Consider the following 23529-nt stretch of genomic DNA (forward strand, 5'->3'; position numbering starts at 1 on the left):
ATGGCTCAGTGGGTAAAATTCTTGCCATGCAGGTATGTGGACCAGCTTTCAGATCTCCAGGACTCAGTAAAAAGCCAGGTGTGGAAGGGCACACCTGTAACCCCAGTGCTGGGTGCGGCAGAGACAGGTGGATCCTGGAGGCTTGCTGGCCTGCCAGTCTACCCAAAATGGTTAAGTTCCATGTTCAGTGAAAGCCCTGTATCAAAAAAAAAAGGCAGAAAGCAATAGGGGAAGATATCCAACCTCTGTCCTCCACATGTGCATGCATACGTAGAAACACGCACCTCTCCCCTAGCATATATGCACATGCATATAGCAAATACCACATAGCACATACATACACACCCAAAAAACAATAAATGTACTTAAATGTACACTTAAAATAAGCATATTTTATGCTGTTTAAATTATACCTCAACAAGGGCTGGAAAGATGGCTCAGCAGTCAAGAGCACTGGCTGCTCTTTCAGAAGACCATGGTTCAATTCCCAGCACCCACATGGCAGCTAATGACTGTCCATAACTCCAGGTCCAGGGGATCTGACACTCTCTTTCTGGCCTCCACAGGCATTGTATGCATGTGGTACACTTATATACATGCAGGCAAAACACTCTTACACATAAAATATTTTTTAAAAAATTATACCACACAAAGTTGTTTAAAAAAAAAAAAAAAAAAACTGCTGGGCATGGTAGAGCACGCTTTTAATCCCAGCACTCGGGAGGCAGAGGCAGGCAGATCTCTGTGAGTTCAAGGCCAGCCTGGTCTACATAGTGAGTTCCAGGACAGCTGGGGCTACAGGGAGACCCTGTCTCAAAGAGATTAAAAAAAAAAAAATCTGCATTTCCTTGTTTTGACAGTAAATTTTTCAAGAGTATAATGGCATTTTTTTATTGAATCATGCTCACTGGAGATGGGGCTGTTAAAAATTTATTTGGCTATATGCAGTACTCAATAAACTACTTTTCCTTAAAAATTTTCTATGAAGTGCTCTCTCAAGCATAAATTTTGAAATAATGCACACCTCAATTTTTTTTAAATGAGCCAAGGATTTAACATTCTTTTTTAAAAGATTTTATTCTTATTTATGTCTTTGTCTGTGAAGAATGAATGCCATGTACATGTGTGGTACCTGTGGAGGCCAGATATGATGAACCTGGAGTTACAGGTGGTTGTGAGCTAGGAACCAAACTCAGGTCCTCTGGAAAAGCATCAAGTGTGCTTAACCCCCAAGCCAACTCTTCAGCCAGATTTGACACTCCTAAAGCAAATTAGAGATGGTAGGCTGAATGGATGTTAATAGCCACTGCCACATGTGGCACCACCTTAGCTGGTACATGACCAGGTATCTCATAACTACCATGCTATGTTTCAGAGCTGCCCCTTCCTTCCCCCTAGTTAGAGGGACAATCATGTCTCCCTCCTTGTCTCCTTTTTTTCTTTCCATCTTTTTCTTTCTAAAGTCATCTTAAAATATACAGCCCATAACAATCACCTTGATTCTCCTTTTGTGTCACCAAAGCTAGTCCTGAAAATGTAACCCCAATCAAAAATAGGAGTTAAAGAAGGAATACAAAAACCACCAGACACCAACCATAATACCTTGTGTCCTTAATAGAGAAGAATGCTTGATGCAAAATGTTAAGAGAAGTAAATGCAGGAATAAACAAGGGTCTGCGGGAGCAGCTGAGACCTCAGTGCTCTGGACTGCTGCTGGCTAAGGTATGAAGAGACCCTTTAGGCAGCTCTCAGCTCACCCAGTGGCCACAGAAAGGACATGCATCACTCTCTCTTCCCAGACTCCCAAAATGTTATCAACACTGGCCAAATTCCTCTCCCTCCCATGATGATCTTATAGGCTTTGACTCAAAATATGCAGACCACCTGCCCCTGGCCTCCAACCTCTACCAATGCCACATGAGCTCCCATTTCTAATTGCCACCCCCAAACTAGGGCTAGCCTCAGCTTCTGGTCTACTCCACAGGCCCCCATTTCCCATCAACTCTGCCTATAAGAGATCTCACACTAGTATACTTGTTCACAGGATTACAAGGGTCCTTTCAGATCCCCAGGAATGCCCAAATATTCAAAGCCCAAATCTCCACTTCAGCATCATCTGCTCCCCTCTGTTGTCCACAAACACTCTGGTTAGTGGGGAACTGTGGGTAGCTTCATCTCTTACCACTGACTTCACTGAAGAGGAAACAGCTCAAACACTACAGTGACTTGCTTTCAAGGTCCCAGGAGGTTGTAAGAAAAGAGTGTCCAGTGCACAGGCACAGGTCTGAGTTGGAGGGAAGCAGGCTACTATTGGCTACCCTAGGAACCTGTCTATTCTTGCATCAAGAGAGGTTGGGAGGTGGACCAGACCTGCACCTCCCTGACAAATCTGTGCAAGTGAAAAACTCCCTACTTAGGTCCTTCCTGGGGGCAGTGAGGAAACAGGAAGAGGCTGCTGCCACTTCTCCATATTGTGAGCACATGTTCTAGGTCAAGAGTGGCCATGGACCAGGCAAAGTTTCCATCCATTCCTGGTTTGTATAGTCAAGAGCAGAAATTTGGAGTCAGAGGAAGAAAGGGTAGGGAGGAGAGCAGTTGAAGTCCTGATTGGGGTAGGTGGCATTTATCTTGAAGCAATATAGTAGATTGTGTATTTTAGACTCACCGGAAGACGGTAGGCTAAATAGGGAAGTGAATGGAAATACAGCTATGAAAAGTCATCTTTTTAGAAATAGCAGGCAGAGTCAAAGCACACATACCCACTTCTGCAATCAAGAGTTGCCAAAACTGGCCTCACCCCCTTGAACAAAGAGTTAGGCCAGGTAACCACATCCATACCAGTAGTCACACTGGCCCCAGTAGGTTGGCTACTTACTTGCCCCACATTGGACAATCCTGGACAAACCTGCCAACAGTGCCTGTACCTTGTTGGGGTCCCCACCAAGGGCGCTGGTACAATGATTGGCCATATGCTTCTCCATCTGGTGCCTGTTTCCATAAACATGAGCTCTAACTGCACCCTGCAACCTAGGGAAGTTCCAAGGAGCCCTCACAGGGAAGAGCTTAATACCCTGAAGGCCCAGAGCCCTCAGCTTTCTGAAGAAACTCACTCTAGGCACACTCCTTCTTCTTAGGGTAAGAAACACCACAGCCCAATGTGCCCCTTAAAATTACGGTAAACCCAGAGGTGGATCTGCCTGAGCCTGACCATCCCAATGCTTCCCAAGGCTCAGATCTATGCAGTCTATCCCCAGGATTCTCTGAAGCCTCTGGTCACACCAGAGGACTGCTGAGATCAGAGAGAAAACAGAGGAGGGAAATCAAGGCAGAGGCCCAGAAGGACATGTTCTAAGCCCCAAGTTCTTCCTGAGCCCAAAATAAGCCAGGCCGTAGGTGGTGCTGTGCCCTATCCCCCTGCCTTTGAAGGCTACCAAAGCTCCACCTTGGACCTGTCCCTCTTCTCTGTAGCCTTGGCTCAGAGTCCCTACCAGCCCAGCCCTTCCCTCAGGGAGCTTCCAAGAGCAAGTTGCCCATTGACTAGGTCTTGCCTCCCTTACTCAGAACCTTCCATATTTTCCCCATGGTCTCAGACTCCTTAAAGAGGCAGCCAGATGGATCTCCTTGAGTTCAAGGCCAGCCTGGTCTACATAGTGAGTTCCAAGTCCGCTGGGGCTACAGGGAGACCCTGTCTCAAAAAGACCAAAAAAAAAAAAAAAAAAAAAGAAGAAGAAGAGGCGGCAGCCAGGCCAGCTGCTGGCTGGTCCCACTTATCTCCCAACACAGCTACTTGTAGCAACATAGCTCTGTCAGCCCCCATTACCCCATGATGTAGGAGGACTGGGTCCCACACTGCTCAGGGTTGTAGTCCTTTATAGGAGGTTCCTGACAGGTAACAAAGACTCAGCTCAGAGTGGTGCTTTGGACACAGTCACTGGGTGCCCACCACGTGCATCCACACAGGACAGAGCACAGCACAGCCATCCTCAGCTGTGGACATAAGGCCCTGGTGGGATGCTTGATGCTTGTACAAGATGGAGCCTGGGATCTGTACCATTCCTTCCACTATCTATACCCCCCGCACCCATACCTCCCTAGTGCTCAGCGCCTTCCATGACTGACCACATACCATCTCAGTCTAGTTACCCCATGGAACAAGGTGCAGGCATAAATGTTTCCAGTCATAAAAATCTTTAATTAAAAATAGCTCTCTCTGGAACAGGTTATAAAAGCTGCAAACTCAATTCTTTTCCCTAAGGCAGGAGAGAATGAAGGAGGATCTCACAGAAGGGGATCAAGGTAAAGCAAAGCAGTGCCCAGCACATGGAATGACTCCAGCTAAGGACCCATGGGATTTAGCCTCAGGGTAGATACATCATTTCAGTTTTCTAAGGAAGATATGTCTTTTAATAAAATTACTTTTTTTTTTTTTTTGTCTTTTTGAGACAGGGTCTCCCTGTAGCCACAGCTGGCCTGGATTCACTATGGAGACCATGCTGGCCTTGAACTCACAGAGATCCACCTGCCTCTGCCTCCCGAATGCTGGGAATAAAGACGTGCACCACCATGCCTGGCTAAAATTACATTTTTTAAATGCTGTCTACTAACTGGTCGTCCTCTTCCCAAGAGCACAGTACAAGGCAGAACAAAATTTCAGCAGCCAGCTGACAACTGATGGAGATTTTATACATTCCAAAATAAAAATAAATGGATCCATATGGTAGCAAAAGCATCTGTATGTACTGAGGTGAAGGCTGTAGTCTTCAATACCCTGACAGCCTGCCAGGGAGGCAGGGACTGGACCCCACCATCAGACCAGCTCACATGTCCTGAAAAGGTCCAGAAAAAGCAAGATGAATGATGAGAAAGGCACGGGGCCTCATGGTACCAGCCGGCCTGGCACGCCGCCCAGGTGGTGATGGGGATGGTGAGCCCATGGGGGGTCACAAGCACACCCACCAGATCTTCCAGACTCCAAGGAGGGCTCTGGCTCGTCCTAATACCCCAGGAGCCGCTTGGCTTCTTCACTCTGGGCCTGCAGGGTCTCACTTGCATACTTCTGGAGAAGTTCCATTTTCTTCCTCCGCACAAGTGCCTCCTCAATCTGTGGGTATCCACAATGAAGAAGTCACCTAGCCCATCCCTGCTACAACACAACCAGGGGAGTACCTGCAAGGACATGGTCAGGAAGTCTGGCCTTCACCAGACTTATTCCTGGAGGATCTGTAAGAACCCAGCCATTTCCTTCTGAGAACATCTGACTAAAGCTCATGCTGGCCACATCATCTAGAGAGAGGGCCCTGCATTCCTGTACCTTTTTGTGAACACAATTATGAGTGCCACATGATCAGGATTCAGGGCTACCCAGTAGAACACAAGAACAAAAACACCCACAAAGATGATCCTGCACTGGAAGAGTGGCCCCACTGGGCAGCAGCACCCTGTCCCCAGGGCACACAACTTGCATCCTACCTCCTGCTGTGATGGCACCGGAACGTGAGCAATGAACTTCTGCTGCCCATCCTCCCCTGCCTTCTCCTGGCTGCCTTCCTCATCAGACTGTAAAAGAGATATACACAATCCATGAGCAGGTTACCAGTCACATAAGAACTTGACTGCTTCAAGTTCTGGGCTAGCTTGAGCTACAATTTCCAAAAACAGCAATAAAAAAAGGGCCACGGGGCTAGAGAGATGGTTCAGTGGTTAAGAGCACTTGCTGCTCTTTAAGAGCAGTTCAGTTCCTAACTTGTTCCTAGTACCTATGATGGTCAGATCACAATGTCCTGGAACTTCAGCTCCAGGGGATCAGATGCCTCTGGCCTCTGAGGACACCTGCACTTAAGGGCACATACCCACACACAGACATACAAACATATACATAATTAAAAATAAAATCTTTTTTATTTTGTCTTTTTTTTTTTTTTTTTTTTTTTCTGGAGCTGAGGACTGAACCCAGGGCCTTGTGCCCTTAAAAATAATTTTTAAAAAATTTTAAAAGCACAATCCCACAGCTGTTAGAAAGGGAGGGAAGGAGGAAGAGAGGCAGGGAAAAGAACAAGGAAGTTTTGGCCCTAAGAAGGGAGACTCTTAAGACTCAGTAAATAAAAGCAACAGAAGAGTTTTCTGCTACCTCTGGATAAGGAGAGAAAATAAGACTATAAACTATTGAGAACTAAGTGGACAGAAAGCAGGAATAGGAAAGAAAATACTTGTTACATATCTGCATACACTTTGGTTTTGTACCTTCTGTATTACTTATTTTTTATTGTTCTGTTTTGAGGGGTTTTTTGGTGGGGGGATTCAGACAGGGCCTCCCCATAGCCCCAGTTGACCTGGAACTCACTATGTAGGCCAAGCTGGCCTCAATCTCACAAAGATCCACCTGTCTCTACCTCCCAAGCGCTGGGATTAAAGGTATGCACACCACACCCAGCTTAGTTTTTAAGTTTTAAATATATATCATTCAGAAAAGAAAGATCAACTTAGGCTACATGTGAGCCAGTGTCCTAGTTTGTTTCTTCATTGCTGTGACAAAACACTCTGATCAATACCAACTTGGGGAGGAAAGGGTTTATTCAGCTTACAACTCCCAGGTCACAGTTCATCAGGAGTCCAAGGTAGGAACTCAGGGCAGGAACCTGGAAGCAGGAGCTGGAGCACAGGCCATGGAGGAACACTGCTTACTGACTTGCTCCCTTGGCCCCTGCTCAGCCTGCTTTCTTATGCAACATAGGCCCACCTGCCCAGGGGTGGCACCACCCACAGTGGGCTGGGCCCTCCTACATCACTCATCAAGAAGATGCCCTTAGACATGGCCACAGGCCAGTCCAATGGAGGCAATTCCCCAATTGAGGCTCCCTCAACCCAGGTGTGTCAAGTTGACACTAAAGCTATCCAGCACAGTCAGTTACTAGTAACTAAAAAATAACCTGGAATTCAAAGTGAGAGGACTCTGGTGATGTGCTGGGAACCCACTGTGAGCCAGTTTCAGTACCAGATGCCCCACACTGGCTGCTGAAAGGAGCAAGTTTGGACTCTTTGGGGGAAACCCCTCATACACTGCTGTCAGTGAGAAGCTTGGGATGAGTACTTTGGAAAACTGGCTGTGTCTGAAATTACTAAACACATGCCTACACTATGCTCTGGGAGTAATTCCATTCCTAGTACACATTCTGTAAACATCACACACAAACAAGAAACTTCACAGTAACCCCATTTGTTAGAGCCCCAAGGTATACAGTAGACACAAAAGTTACATAATTCCATGCATAGCTAAAGGTCAGCAACAGGTAAAACGTGGGTCATCACAGGCACAGAGTAACCCCAATACAGGACTTTGTTTACTATGGTCACATCCTGCCTCTTCCTGCCTATTTGTTATATGTGTGTTCACCATAAGAAAATTTGGCAACCCACACTCCTCATGACTTGTACACTTTTCTGTTTGGATCTATGGCTTCTCAGCCTTTCGGCTAAGATAAAGTATAAACGGAACGTCACTCAGTGGCCAAAAAAGAAGAAATCAATGAACTCAACAACCAGAAGGCTCTCAAAGGCACTGACTGGGCTTAGTGTAAATGCCACCTCCAAAATACACGCATGGGGAGATTCAATTTATAAAACATCATGGCCCTACAACAGCTCCAGCTTTTAGTTTTGTCCTGAAATGACAAAATCACAGACAGTGAGATCAATTTGCCAGCAATAAGAGATGATAGACAGGGATATATGACTGCACCAGGGCATGTGGACACTGTTCTACAGAGATGGTGACATGATCCACATGTGTGATGTGCTGCTCTGCTGCAGGTATATAATATGCAGACACTGAGGAAACTGGGTGAAGAGACACACAGGATTTCTGCAAACTCTTTGCAGTGGCCTATAAATCAGGTCTTGTGGCAAAAAACTATAATCCCAGCCACTCAGAAGGCTGAGGCAGGAGGGCTGACCACAAATTCATGGCCAGCATGAGATACAGAGTAACAGTAAGGCCAGCCTGAACAACTTAGTGAAATCATGTCTCAAAATAAAAAGACCTGGAGATAAAGCTCAGTGGTAGAGTGCTTATTTCCCTAGTACCACAAAAATAAGCAAAGCAAAATAATTTTTAAAACTATGATGTTTCAAAGGATAAAGAAATCCTTTCCATGGTTTCCCATGGAAACCCCTCCTCAGCCTCATTCCACTAGCACTACGTGTCCAGTGCACCACCACTGGCCTGCCATTTGTGACTCTCATTTTGCCTGGTGCTCGCCCCCTTCTCCGAACCCTGTTAATCCCCTTGGTTATCCTGATCACAGGTGAAGAATCAATTCAACAAGCACAGGCCATACTGCCCCTGCTTCCTGCACTGCCTCTCTGGACTACAAGCTACTGCCTCTGCTGAGCTTGTATGGCTGCTGTGTTCCTGCACCTGGCTGAGCCTGGCTCACAGAGGCCAGTAACTAAGCAGCTGAAGAATCAAGTGAGTATTTGCACCCAGAGAAAGTCCAGGGCACAATACTTCAGACTCTACTGATCTCCACTGTAGGTCAGCTGGACCTGAGGAGGAAGTTCCAGCCTACTACATCCTGTGAGACATTTACAAAGTCATCAAACCTCTCTCTGCACCTGCTTCTTTATTCTAGGCAAACACCCTCAATTGTACATGGAAAATTAGCTGTTTCTCCCCATCTCAGAATAGCAAATCAAAGATGTTTTGATTGATCCAGACAGCAAGGTGTCTACGTGCTGGACCCTGCAGAAGAGCCAAAGGTTCTGCCTGAGAAGTATGGACCACAGCCCCATCCCTGATCACCATCCTCTGCAAAAGCCCATTCTCCACCCTGGGCTTCTTTCCAACTGTGACGTGGACATGAAAACTACAGGAGAGCAGCTGAAGAGCCATCTGAACAGAAGTCCCAAGGTCATGGACTAAAGCTTACATAATGTCAATGGGTTTATAAACTCTGTTCTGCATCCTTTAGGACTGATCTATTACAAGGAAGGACATCAGCCCTACTTTAATGCACAGTTAAAAAGGTTCCCTAGGCCAGCCATGTCTGGAACCCTCCCTGTGATCTTGAGAAAAGTCATCACAGCCATCTGACCCTGACCCAGCCTCTTCCCTGGCGTACTTTGTAGTTCAGAGCAGAGGACAATGAGGGCCAGACAGGACCCAGGCCAGTACCTCCTCCTCAGTGACAGCATAGATGTTGATCTCCTCTTCCTCTTCCTCCTCCTCCTCCTTTTCTCCTCTTGCCAGCCGAGCCTCTCTCTCTGCTTTCCATTTTTCTACCAGCTCAGCTCTGACTTAAGATAAAGAAGAATATAGTCTATTTAGAAAGCTTTCACTAAGCTGGAAAGTTCAAGATGTCCCCTCCAGAAAGGGACACCCTGATTCTGCCCTGGAGGGTATAAAATGACTGCAAAGGACAATCTGCCCCACAATGTCTCTGGCCTTAAGTAGGTGCAAGGCAGCTTTTATGAGAATGTTTCCAAATCCTCTCCAATAGCTTCCTTACATGCCCACATGAAAGAGGAAGGACACAGGGCCGTAGCATGCTGAATCCTACCCCCATGTGCTTCCAAAGCTTATGGGGATTACCATGGATGCTCTTCTTAGGCTGGTGTGGTATGCTTTACAGAAAGGAAACACTCATACAGTGACACCACCTCCTTCTCCATCAATAAAGTGTCAGCTGCACCTGAAGCAGGTTTAAAAGCTATTGATATGGGTACCACTTCACAAGTTCAAATAGTGACCTCCTGGCAACAGGAACAGGCCAGAGCGGCTTTATGGCTTTACCTGCTGCTCTGGGCCCAGAGTGATCCTGAGTGCCTCACCTGCCACCTGGGTGTCAGGTTACCACCAGACCTGTGAAGACACTTAGCAACAATGAAAGCCCACCACTGGTATCATGCACCATTTAAAACCATTTTCAAAGGCGAGACCAGGGCTAGAGAGTGTGTTTAAGAGCACTGGTTCAGAACACCCAGGTTCAGTTCCTAGCACCTACATGGTAGCTAATAACCATCCATAACTCCAGTTCTTTACTCTTACATACATGCAAGGCAAAACATGCATACACATAAAATAAAAATTAAATTTTAAGAAAATTTAATTTAAAAAAAAATGGAGAGAGCTGGGCATAGTGGCGTGTGAATTGGGCCTTTAACCCCAGCAGTCTTTTGGGAGGCAGAGGCAGGAGGACCTCTATGAGTTCAAGGCCAGCCTGGTCTACATAGTGAGGTCCAGACCAGCTGTCTCAAAAAAGACCAAAAAATTTAATTTAATTTAAAAAGGAGAGAATAGAAGCCAGGTGGACATACGTTTCTTTTCGTATTCTTGTTCCAAAGGCACAATAACCCCATCATCTTCATCCAGGTAACCATAGTATTCAAAATCAATTGCCTTCATGAGCTCAGCACGTGTCTTTCTGGGAGGAGGAAGGGCTATAAGAAACAGTAGCAACTTAGCTGCAGTCACATCATGATAACCCTTGAACCAAACCTTCTCCCCATATAGTGTGAGAGCCACAAGGACACATGGCTATAAAAATACCACAAAATCATCATTTCTGTTTATCATGCATGGAACCAAATGAGGGGGGCTACCCTTCCTAAAATTGAAGTTTTGGTTCAATTAGTGCATTTAGAAGGAATCTATCCAAGCCGGACGTGGTGGTGCACACCTTTGGTCCCAGCACTTGGGAGGCAGAGGTAGGCAGATCTCTGTAAGTTCGAGCCCAGCCTGGTCTACATAGCAAGTTCCAGGCCAGCTGGAGCTACAGGGAGATCCTGTCTCAAAAAGACTCCCCCCTCAAAAAAAAAGAAGGAATCTATTCTTGAGCTAAGGGTATAGGTCAGTGGCAGAGTGCTTGCTTCACATGCTCAAGGCCCTGGTTTTAATCCTCAGCATCACAAAAGTAAAATAAGAAACAAGTAAATAAATGAAATCTATCCCAATTGAAATAAAACAGACCTAGAGATGTAGCTCAATAGTAAACTGTGCATTTAGCAAGTCCAGGAGCAATCCCCCCAAAACCCGTTAAGTCCATAATAAAGTTTTATGCACAGAAGTGCATCACAGCACTATTCATACAATAGTGAAATGCTGGGAATAATCTAACATTATACATCACAGGATGTGTGTAGGATGGGAGGCCCTGCAACCTCTTTAATGCTATTTCACAAAGTGTTTTAGTAACACAGGAAATGTAATAATGTTAATTGGTATAAAACCTAAATATGATGGGTGTGGTGGCACATGCCTTTAATCCTAGCACTCAGGAGGCAGAGGCAGGTAGATGGATCTCTGTGAGGCCAGCCTAATCTACATAGTGAGTTCCAGGTCAGCTGGGGGCTACAGGGAAATCCTGTCTCAAAAAGACAAAAAGAAAAGAGAAAGAAAACTACAAGACCAAATAAAAATATTCTGAAGAAATATTTCAGACTAAGAATGAATATCCAGAATATTACAGTAATTTTCAAAGGAAAATCAAAGTTGACATCTAAAGAAGAAAAAATGCAAATGTATGAACATTTCAATTAGTAATTAGATTCAATAATCAATTTCATTAATCCAGGGCATGGTAGCAAACATGTCTAATCTCTACACTTGGCAGGTCAGCCTGAATGACATAACAAGTTCCAGGCTGGACTGGGCTGCCTAATAAGACCCTGTCTCAAACAAAACAGGGAGATGGCTCAGCAGGTAAAAGTGATTGCTCTGCAAGCCTGATCACCTGACTTTAGTCCCCTAAACCCATGTAAAAAAGTCAGATGCAGTAGCACACACCTGTAAACCCAGCACTCTTATAGCAAGATGAGAGAGGGAAATAGGAGAATCACCACAAAGCTCAAGGGCCAGCTAGCCTAGCAAACGCAGCACAGCAGAAACAATGCAAGAGGTTCTTCCTCAAAACTAGATGGGAGAGAACTGACTCCCAAAAGGGTATTCTCTGACCTCTACCACCAGAGGCATGTGTACACTCACACTTCACACATACAAACACACACACACACTCACACGTTTTTGTTTTTTCTCTTTCCCCCTGTAGCCCAAGCTGGCTTGGAACTCACTATGAAGAACAGGCTGGCCTCAATCTCACAGAGATGGTGCCTCTGCCTCCTGAGTGCTGGGACTGAAGGTGGTAATGGCAACTTTATCTGCCATTCTTGGTCCATGTCCTGTGATCAAAATGGCTGAAGTCAGAGCACAGTGTTCCTCTCAACCATGGGATCTGGTTTTAAATGCAATCATGTGAAAGAAAAGAAAAATCCACTTTAAGTCAGTGGAGATGGATTAGTCTCTCACCAGTAAGGGTGAAATAAGGACATAAGTGCCTTGAAAAGGACCTAGAAAGGAATATAAATATAATAATGGTTCCTACCTCTACTAGAGCCCTGGGATGGAGCAGCAAGGGGCCTTGAATTCCCTCTGTGCTGTTTTAATTATACTGGGTGAGAGTGACTTATGCTCATCACATTTTTTTTCTTGAGATAAGGTCTCATTGGCTGGCCTTGAACTTGCTATGTAGACCAGGCTGGCCTCAAACTCAGAGATCTGCCTACCTCAGTCTCTTGAATGCTGGAATTAAAGGCATGTGCCATCCACCACATTTGGAAAGGTACATCACTCTTGAGTCAGGCATAATGGCACATGTCTATGGTTCCAACAACTCAGGAGACTGAGGCAGAATGATCACTTGAGCTCAAGTTCACACAACACTGCATGGCCCCATATCAACAAGAAAACCTACAACTGAAATAAAAATACATTTAGCAGGCTGAGGGTATACAGGTTGGTACCTAGCTTGGGCAAGGACCTAGGTCCAATTTCCTAACACAGAAGAAAAATAAAATATATTTTAAAACAATATAAATGGGGCAGTAAGATGGTTCAGTGGGTAAAAGTACCACCAAGTCTGATAACCTAACTTCAATACCCAGGACCCACATGGAGGAAGGAGAGAACCATTCCTGCAAAGTTGTCCTCTGACCTCCACACACACATTGTGGTATACATGTACCCTCCCCCATATACAATAAATAAGCAAATGTTAATAAATATAAAGAAAAATGTTAATTCCAAAAACAAAACAAACAAAACGACAATGACATAAACCCAGACATGGTGACACAGGCTTGTAACACCAGCAATCTGGAGGCTGAGGTTGAGGATGAACAGAAGTGTGAGATCAGCCTGGGCTACAGCAAGGCACTACATCTGAAAAAAAAAAAAAATTGCAGTGTCTCCCTGCAATTCCAGTACTTAGGAGGTGGAGGCAGGAAAATCAGGTGTTTGAGACCACTCTGAGCTACATGATACTCCAAAATAAATAAAATAAGAATAAAATTTAAAGACTGTTTTCAAAACTCTGGAAACAGCCAGGTGTGGTGGCATATGCCTTTAATCCCACAGTTCAGAGGCAAAGGCAAGAAGAGCTCTGTAAAATGGAGGCCAGCCTGGTCTACATAGTGAGTTCCAGGTCAGCTGGGGTTGCAGGGAGACACTTGTCTCAAAAAAAAGAGGAAAAAAAAATCTGGGCATAATAATCTATATACCTCACAGTTGTTTCACAGCTAAGAAACAACACAGGAAGAGCACACAGCACATGTCACACTTCCATCATTACCAGTATCTACAGCCAATGCCTTCTCAAGCATGAGTTACTTACGTTCTTTCTCAAATAGCTCCCTGACACCAGGCAAATCTTTTGCTGCTCCAAAGTACTTGTAACCACGGTTTCCTGGGACTTCTTTCCCTTCATGATCCAGCATTTTAGGGCCAACTTTCTTATTGGGAGAGAAAAAGAAAAATGGATCTGATCTATAAACTTACCTTCCCATGTTTGCAAATATATTGAGATAATAATGCTAGATATGGAAAATACTATAAACAGAAAAACATTCACGCACCAATTTTTAATCCCTTAAAAATTAACATAGGGCTGGGGAAGTTGCTCAGTAGTAGAGTGCCTACGTAGCATGCAGGTGACCTGGCTCAATCCCTAGCACCTCCAAAAAAGTTTTAAAAAAAAATTTGACCGGGGGGCTGAAGAGATGGCTCAGTGGTTCAGAGCACTGGCTGCTCTTGCAGATGACTCCCAGCACCCACATGGCGGCTAGTAACTGCAGCTCCAGGGAATCTGATGGCCTCTTCTGACCTCTACAGGCATTGCATGACACAGGTGTACTTACATACATGCAAGCAATACACTCATACACATAAAATTAAAAAAAAAAAAAATTGATCAGGCATAGCAACACACATCTTTAATTCCAGCACTCATAGGCTGAAGGAGGATAACTGCTATGAATTCAAAGCCAACCCAGGCTACATAGTAAGACCCAGTCTCAAAGATCAAAACTAAACTAAATTGGGACTGGAGAGATGACTCAGCAGTTAATAGCACTTGCTGCTCTTGCAGGGGACCTGGGTTCAACTCCCAGCACTGACATGGCAGCTCACACCTGCCTGTAACTCCCAGTACCAGGGCATCCACCAGCACTACACACATGTGGTGCATATACATACATGCAGGCAAGCACTCACATACATAAAATAAAAATAATTTAAAAAAAAATAAAATAAAATAAAACACTAAACTAGGGGCAGGAGAAATGGCTCAGCAGTTAAGAGCACTGGCCACTCTTAGAGAGGACCGAGGTTCAATTCCCAGCACCCATGTGGCAGCTAACGACTGTCTGTAATGCCAGTTCCTTCTGACCTCTGCAGGCACTGCATGACATGGGTGTACTTACACATATGCAGGCAATACATTCATACACATAAAATAAAAATAAAATTTTCAAATTTAAAAACTAAACTACAGCACAACAGAAGGAAACACAGGCCACTAGCACTGAGGTTATGACTCAACACTGCTCTGCTTCTTTCTACTTTTCTTATTTTAATAATGTATTACTTTTCTACACAGAAAATAAAATTCGGTCTTTGTTTTTTGAGACAGGGTCTCCCTGTAGCCCTAGCTGGCCTGGAACTATGTAGGCCAGGCTAGCCTTAAACTCACAGAGATCTGCCTGCCTCTGCCTCCTGAGTGCTGTGATCAAAGGTGTGTACCACCATGCCCAGAGAAAATAAAATTTTAAATAATTTTTTGTTTTATTATTTTTTTTTTTTTAGCTTAGTATGATCTCAGGAGGAGAACAAGGCCAGTCTGGTTTACATAGTAAGTTCCAGGCCAGTTGAGGCTACAGAGGGACCACATCTCAAAAAAGTAAACAAAACAAAAAGAAGAACCTAGGAGATAGGGATGCGCCACATGGATATGTCTGGAGGGAAAGACCCACCCTGAATGTGGGAGGCACCATTCCATAGAGGGAGAGATCAGTGGAGGAGAAAGCCCTTAGTGCAGGCTTGCCTCTGTTTCTTGGCCACCATGATGTGAGCTGCTCTACTCTACCACATCCAGTCCACCACAATGGACAGAACCCTCTGACACTATGAGCCAAAATAAACCCTTTAAACTGTTTTTTCTGGTGTTTTGTCAGAGTGATGAAGTCTAACCCAGAACTTAAGAACATTTTACATGTTAAAATACATCTGAGGTCACTTTTCAGAATAAGTTAATACACGTTTGTGTTACTTTAAAAGTCTTAGAGAAAAAATAAAATCTGTGCCATAGAATAGCTAAACCCTAGCAAAACGCCTCAGTACAGCACCTGAAGCAGAACATAACTCCAGTGCCTGACTGCATAGGAAAAACAAACACCTCCATTTGGGGCCACAACCTAAAGTTGCTTTTGAAAAACTTACATGTGTTTCTTTTTCTTTTGACAGGAGGGAGAGGAGCTGAGTCAAGGTCTCAAATCATGTACCACAGGCTGGCCTCAAACATGCCATCTAACACAGACTGGCTTTGAATGCTAGATGATCTTCCTGCTTCTGCCTCCCAAGAGCTGGGATTATAGATGTGTACCACTACACCTCTCTCCCAGCACATGCTTCGTTCTCCTGTGTGTTTCTTACCCAACATATTATAGCCCCCTGATAAGATATGATGAGATATCCTAAAGTAGCTCTCATTCTAAGAAGGTACACAGGTCAGGCACTGGAACAGTGGTTTTCAAGGTGAAGACCCATTAATGGGTTGTAAGGTCAATTACACAGGTCATAATAATCAACTTTTAAATACCAAAATGGATTGGCCACGTTGGTTCAAACCTGTAATCCCAGTACTTGAGAACTAGAGTCAGTATGACTAAGCATTTAGGATTTCTTAGCTACATAGTGAGTTTCAAGCTAGCCTAGGCTACAGTAGATCCTGTCTCAAAAATAAATAAATGGGGCTGGTGAAATGACTCAGAAGGTAAAAGCACTTGCCAGCAAGCCCAACAACCTAAATTCTCTCCCCAGGACCCACATGATGGAGGGGGAGAACTGACTTCCTAGAGTTGTCCTTTGACCTCCATATGTACACAGTGGTGCCCACATGTGTATATACACACACACACACACACACACACACACACACACACACACACACACACACAATGTAAAAAATTCTAAATAAGTAAACACAAAAATTAAAATAAAATAAAATTAGATTTCAGCATAATGACTCAAACCTGTAATCCCAGCACTAGGGAGACTGAGGCAAGTGGATTACCACAAATTTGAGGCCATCCCAGACTACATAGCAAGTTCTAGGCCAGACTGGGCTACAGAGTGTCACTTTCTCTCAGAAAAATAAAAACATGTGCCCACAAGATGACTTGGCAAGTTGAAGCACTTGCTGCAAAGCCTGACAACCCGATTTTGATCCCCAGGACCCACATGGTAGACGGAAAGAACTGACTTCTGCAAGTTGTCCTCTGACCATCTCCTACATACCATGCCATGTACTCACCCACATACAAACATACTCACACTAAATAAATGCAATAAAATTTTTAAAGAGAAAGAAAATCAATGAGCCTAGGGACAGCTCAGTCAAGAAAGTGCTTGCCTACACACAAGGCTCCGAGTGCAATCCCTAGCACTGTATAAAAATTCTAGCTCTTAGTTGGGCATAGTGGAACACATCTTTAGTCCCAGCACTAAGGCAGAGGCAGGCAGATCTCTGTGAGTTCAAGGCCAGCCTGGTCGACATAGCGAGTTCCAGGCCAGCTGTGGCTACAAGGGAGACCCTGTCTCAAAAAGACCAAAATATATATACATATATATATATATGTGTGTGTGTGTGTGTGTGTGTGTGTGTGTATGTGTGTGTATACACACACACACATACAACCTAGGAGATATAATTATTTTAAAAAAATATTTATTTTTATTTTATGTGTATGAGTGTACTGCCTACACATATATAAGTGCACCTGTGTTGTGCAATGCTGTGGAAGGCAGAAAAGGGCATCAGATTCCTCTGGAACTGGATAGACCAGCCTGGGCTACAGAGTGAGACTCAGTCTCAAAAAAATCCCCCAAAATATAAAATAAAAATAAATATCAATAGGGGTAGGGATATAGATTAATCAGTAGTATTTGCCTGGCACACACAAGGTCCTGGGTTCAATCCTCAGCACCTCATAAAACTAGGGGTAGTAGTGCATGTCTGTAACCCCAACACTCAGTGGGTGGAGGCAAGAGAGAGAACCAGTAGTTCAAGATTACCCTTGTTAATTCAAGACCAGACTGAACTATGCAGTACTCAGTCTCAAAAAATAGAGGCTAAAGAGGTCAAATAAATAAAATATTCAAAAAACAAAAATAAATATCAAAACAAGACAAAACAGAAAACGCACATCACACAGTATCTTTCCAGCACACTTTTGTACAAAGTGAGTACATATGGGTCTTACTATAGTCATGATCTTAAGGAAAAAACCACAACAGAATGAAGTGTCTCTAAGGCGCTCAGTGAAGGCTACCAGGGGGTCAAAGCCATTTTAAACAAGTGTCTTGCCTAGGCAAAGGCCAATGCCATGAATCTTGTGGGATTATGCCACTATTCTTTTCACTGGTGTTCTGTCCACATGTAACAGATGTTTCTCAATGCTGTCACTATTGAAGAGCCAGGATACACTGACCCCATTTGGATAGCTTCTTCAGACAAGCCCAGATAAGCTCAGGCATATTGTAAATTTTTCTAGTTGCTACCCCCCTACCCCACCCCAGGAAGCTATAGCTTAAGCAAACTCTAAACATGTAAAAGCCTTGTAAGGTATAAACAAAAACTCTGGCCCTAAAGATATCAGTCAGCACATTCCAATGTCCTGAAGACAGCCCCTACCAATCAAAACTTCCCCCGAACTCAGAATATGGGGCCATCCAATTATTTTAAAAGATGCTTGGCGCACACGGGTTTCTGTGGAGTTCTTTAATAGAAGCCCCTGCCTGCTATTGTTCAGGCCAGACGCCATCTTTGGCTCGTGGAGTCTGTGCCCAGCTAGCTGCTAATTGGGTTACTTTATACTTTAAATTTCCGAATTTTTTTTTTTTTTTTTTTTTGTCTTTTTGAGACGGTCTCCCTGTAGCCCCAGCTGTCCTGGAACTCACTATGTAGACCAGGCTGGCCTCAAACTCACAAAGATCCACTGCCTCTGCCTCCCAAGTGCTGGGATTAAAGATGTGCGCCACCACGCCTGGCATCTGAATAATATTTTTATGCATTTTTCCTTCGTGTCTGTGGGAATTATTCCCGATACTCAGACCCTAACATTTAGGGGCTCGTCTGGGATCGGGTATAGAGACCCCAGACCCACAGGAGCGTGCCACCAGAGCCGACCTTGAGTCCTGCCTGCTTTCACTCTCTCTCTGTCTTGCTTTTCAGTAGTCCAGACATCCTGGGGCTCAACGGAGATCAGGCGGATGCACTATTGATCTCAGAGCCGGAGGAGAATGGGGGACGCCCCGACTCCTCCTCTGATGGGGGTTGTGCTCCAGCCTGACGTGGAATCCAGGTGGGAGTGGCCCAGAGTCTCGGCCCAGCCTGACATGGAATCTGGGCAGGCCAAACACAAGATTTTGGTCAAGTCTGACATGGAATCCAGGCTGGCCAAATCTTTTTGGAAAAGGGACAGGGGCAGGCTTCTACGCTGACTCTGTGGGCTGCGAGATTTTCATTTCCCCCTCTAGGTGTTAAGGTTCAGACAGCCTTGCCCCCTCACCAACACCACTGTTTGGCCAACACAGCAGGTTTCCCCTTTGATCTCTAAAGAGAACAGGTTTTAACAGTCCTGCTCTCCCACTTCCCCCCCGCCCAACTTTAAAAAGAATACATCTTCCCACCTTCTACAGGAAGCAGAAGCCTCCCTTTTTAAAAGACCCCAGCTCAAGACCCGGGAAGACATTTTCCCTGCCTGGAAGGTAATCTGTCCCATGTGTTCCTTTGCTAACAAACTCTGCTTTCTCCTGATCAACCCTGTTCGTCGTATGTCTGCTTTTTGTCTGCTGGATGGTGTCAAAACCCGGTTCTTACTTTGGAGGACCTGCCTGGACTTCTCCAGTGCCACTAACTTGGCTTTCAGCCATTTGCCTTCAAGGTGCAAAGGGAGCTGACACTTTGTGATGCCTAGACCTATGAAGCAGATAAAAATTTGCTGTACTCCAGGGCCAAAACTTTACAAGAGACAAGCTACTACCAACACATAGTTACAACAATGAGAGGTAAAAAGTAATAGTCTACCTGAATGAGAGGCTTGAGATGCCACCTCTACTGGTCTTAACTCCTCCCTTTTCTACATTATGATTCTAAGCCTGTTTTTCTCTGAAATAGAGTATTTCCCTCTCTGATGCTCAGTTGCTGTATGCTTGCTTTTGTCCCTGCCACATCACTCCCTGGGTACCTTCTAGTTACAATGTCATAGATAGTCTAAAAAGAAAAGAGTATTATGATATTGTCTCTTTGCATTTTCTTTTAGGTACCATTGTTTTCTGTGTTTCTTATTCCCCAGGTCATGGGTCCAAGATCATGTACAATAAATTATAAAATGTTTTTTCTAATCCAGTCTGACAGCCCTCTTCAACAGAATTCATCATGCGAGTTAACGGTCTTGCCTTAGTTTAAAAGTAAAATATGGATAAACAATTTTTAAAAACTTTTAGGCTAAAGAAGAACAAATGCCTTTTTGCATTAATTATATTGGTAAATTGTCACTTGCTGTTTGAGCTCACTGAGACGCAGACTCTGGAGATGGGACTGGCCCTCCCACTTCAGACTCAAGCCTATTACCTCAAGATATTCTCCAAGACTTTCTCAGGCTCAGGCTGGCCCCCTGACCCTATGACAAGAAAAGGAGAGCAACAAAACAGCCTAAGAGTAAATACACTATACAGTTAAAAACAGCTAAGGTGTAAACTAATTTCAACAGAGGGTATTACTGTCTATAGTAAAAATAGTTAATGGGATTCTCTATTTGGTCACTAACACAGACTAATGTAAAATGTATGGTAAATACAAAGATAAATTTAACTACTTAATAAACAACAGGATAGATTTAAAAAAAAAAAGAGACCTTCTGCCCAGAATTCCTCAGTAACTAAAACATCAGTTTTCCTTAACTGATTATACTAAAAGCTGCAAACATCAATTTGATAATGCTTAAATATGTACCAGCTGCTTCATTCCACCTCATCAATGTATGGCTTTGTCCACTACAGCCATTTTGAGATGAGATTCTCATATATATACATATATATGTATATGTATATGTATATGTATATGTATGTATGTGTATGTATATGGATGTATATGTAAAGTATTGCTGGCTTTTAAGAGTTTCTTTCATATATATCTGATCAAAAAAATTAGTCAAGGTAATAGGTCTTGGTTTTGAAACTGGTTTGTTGTGACATTGTGTCCAACCACAGTTTATTAAGACTGTTATGAATTATAGATTTATGTTTAATACTAATAAAACAATTATTAATAATTTACTAGATATCAAATTGACTTGTAAGTTCTGTTGTAAACTAAAATTGTTAAATTGCAACATGGTTCCTATTAAAATATAAATTAACTTTTAAATAATGAAGGCTTCTGCTCCAGGGTGTAATTTATCTTTATGTTTAGACATGTTTTATATAGAATGACATTTTCCAAGTCTGTATAAAACATCTCTAAACCTTTAAAGGAGACTTGATTATTTAAAACCTACTTCAAGGCTTACAAGGGCATCTCAAAGTTTATACAATATATTTAAGATAATTGTTCATCTCTCTTTATATATGAGGTAAAATATTAATTGCTTGGTAAATTTATTTATAGATTTGTTTATAACTTATTGAAATTATTAAATTTTAATAATTTGAAAGACTTGATTATGCTGGAGGTTATAAACATCAATTCAATAATGTTTAACTATGTACCAATTGCTTTTTTCCACCTAAAGCAAGGTTTTGGTAGACCACTTTCTAAACTACATAAAGTAAAAGATTTACCTGAAAACTTATAAAAACATGGGTAATAGTAACTTATTACATTACCTTATGTATATAATCTAGATTCCATGTTCTTTAATAACATGATGCTACACACTACTTTCTTCTGAGTCAAACAACTACCATCTTCATGACTTCAGCTGTGTCCACTAACAAACGATCATCACAATTGGACTTGTGGACTTAAGTATCTAATTAAAGGAGGAGGGGTAAACAGGGTCATTGGACCCTCACCTGAGTATCCAGCTGCTCTTCCCAACCAACTGTATGTAATTTGGCCCTAATCATACATGGTCTCCTGGGTTTGGGGAGGACTAAAGTATATTATCTGGGGAAGGCTAGGAAGAGAAGGCTTGGTCCATGCTGGGTTAAGGCTTTCCAATGTAAATACTCTCAGGTCACTCATATATCTCAACAACCCCTCAGTCATCTCTGTAACTAAGCTCAATATATTCACTGGTTCCTTAGAAAAACTTTAATGTAATCAAACATTGGTTTGAAACCACAACCTAAAAAGAGGAAAAATATTGCTTAATATCCCCAGAAAAGAATTCTTACAACAGATGGAAATTTTGTTAATGTTATTATGTCTCATGGTTATTAAAAAAGAGAATGGTAAGGTAAAAGATGTTAGAAGGTGTGCTGGATAGCTTTAGTGTCAACTTGACACACCTGGGTTGAGGGAGCCTCAATTGGAGAATTTCCTCTATTGGACTGGCCTATGGCCATGTCTGAGGGGCATCTTCTTGATGAGTGATGTGGGAGGGCCCAGCCCACTGTGGGTTGTGCTCCAGCTCCTGCTTCCAGGTTCCTGCCCTGAGTTCCTACCTTGGACTCCTGATGAACTGCGACATGGGAGATGTAAACTGAATAAACCCTTTCCTCCCCAAGTTGGTATTGGTCAGAGTGTTTTGTCACAGCAATGAAGAACAAACTAGAACAGAAGGATACAGGAATGGAGGTATTTTGTTAAAAATGAAAAAGCCTAAGCATATGATGGAGGTCTATGTAGGTTTGTTATGATTTATCAAGCATGAAAAAAGATTTTAAAATTCCTAAGGTCATAGCTTCGTCAACTAGTTTTAAGAATGTCTCACCAAGGTTTAATAAAAAATGTTTGGGTTTTGCCCAAGCTCTATCTACATAACACATGGTAATTAAGAGTACCAGATTGGCCGGGTATGGTGGCGCATGCCTTTAATCCCAGCACTTGGGAGGCAGAGGCAGGCGGATCTCTGAGTTCAAGGCCAGCCTGGTCTACATAGTGAGTTCCAGGACAGCTGGGGCTACAGGGAGACCCTGTTTCAAAAAGAAAGAAGAAGAAAAAAAAAAAGTACCAGATTGGTGTAACTAACCTTCTTGGATGTTTAATAACTAGACTTTGAGGCCTATACTAATCTGGTCAGAGGACTTAAAGGGACAATTTTTTGTTCCTTGCCCTCCAAGGCCAAACAAGTTCCAGGGGCTATGGAGCATCTCTTGAAATGTCCTGTAACTTTGGTGAGTTACCTGTCCTCTTGTTCAGGGAGGCCATGGAGACCCCAGAAGATGGACTTGAACCAGTGTCCAGTCTGCAAAGAGGAGGGTCAACACAGAGGAAACATTTCCTCCATGCTTCCAAGCGAAGCCCAGGTCAAGCAGGACCTCTTGACTTATCTTCACGTAGATGGAACTGATAAAAGCCTGAGGAGCCAGGGGCTCCCCCGAAGCCCATATGACCCCTGAGGAACAGATCCTCATACGACCTTAAAAATAATAAAAAATTGGTTTATTTGGGCCAACTGTATGGTCTTAAACACCCAAAAGGAAAGTATAACCAAAGATTAAAGTCATCAGTATATTTCTTTAAGAATTCAAGGGATTACACATCCCAGACATTAGACTTAAGTTCTTATGTTATTTAGTCAATTATTTCACATTGGTGATTTTGTTCCTAATAGGATAGTACTACTTAGGTGTAGGACTTTAAATCTCGGTCTCCAATACTGTAGTGCCCACCTGCAGCTGAGGGAAACCACTCACTATTCTAAAATGATGGCTAAATTTGTTTTCTCTCCCTATCTAGAGGCCACTTAAGAGGGAGGTGATTCTAGCCACTCCAACAGTTATCAAAGCGCCTGACAACAAATCCTGAGTTCATCAAT

General features: G+C 43.4%; 1 protein-coding gene across 3 annotated transcripts in view; it reads right to left on the bottom strand.

The window, feature by feature from the left end:
- Positions 1-4171: 4171 nt before the first annotated feature.
- The window catches only part of Isy1 (ISY1 splicing factor homolog), a 31086-nt gene continuing 11728 nt past the window's right edge, over positions 4172-23529 (bottom strand). For 2 of the 3 annotated variants that reach the window (XM_029561317.1, XM_029561316.1), the window contains exons 7-11: positions 13662-13779; positions 10312-10434; positions 9170-9291; positions 5470-5556; positions 4172-5101 (exon numbers count right to left, since the gene is read on the bottom strand). In XM_029561317.1, the coding sequence (XP_029417177.1) occupies positions 4994-5101; positions 5470-5556; positions 9170-9291; positions 10312-10434; positions 13662-13779 (558 nt within the window). In that variant the 3' untranslated portion in view covers positions 4172-4993. The remainder of the gene's footprint in view (positions 5102-5469; positions 5557-9169; positions 9292-10311; positions 10435-13661; positions 13780-23529) is intronic. The other variant, XM_008828540.3, reaches the window with a different exon arrangement.

This window comes from Nannospalax galili, unplaced genomic scaffold, assembly GCF_000622305.1.
Source record: "Nannospalax galili isolate Female #2095 unplaced genomic scaffold, S.galili_v1.0 scaffold332, whole genome shotgun sequence".
Lineage (NCBI taxonomy): Eukaryota > Metazoa > Chordata > Mammalia > Rodentia > Spalacidae > Nannospalax > Nannospalax galili.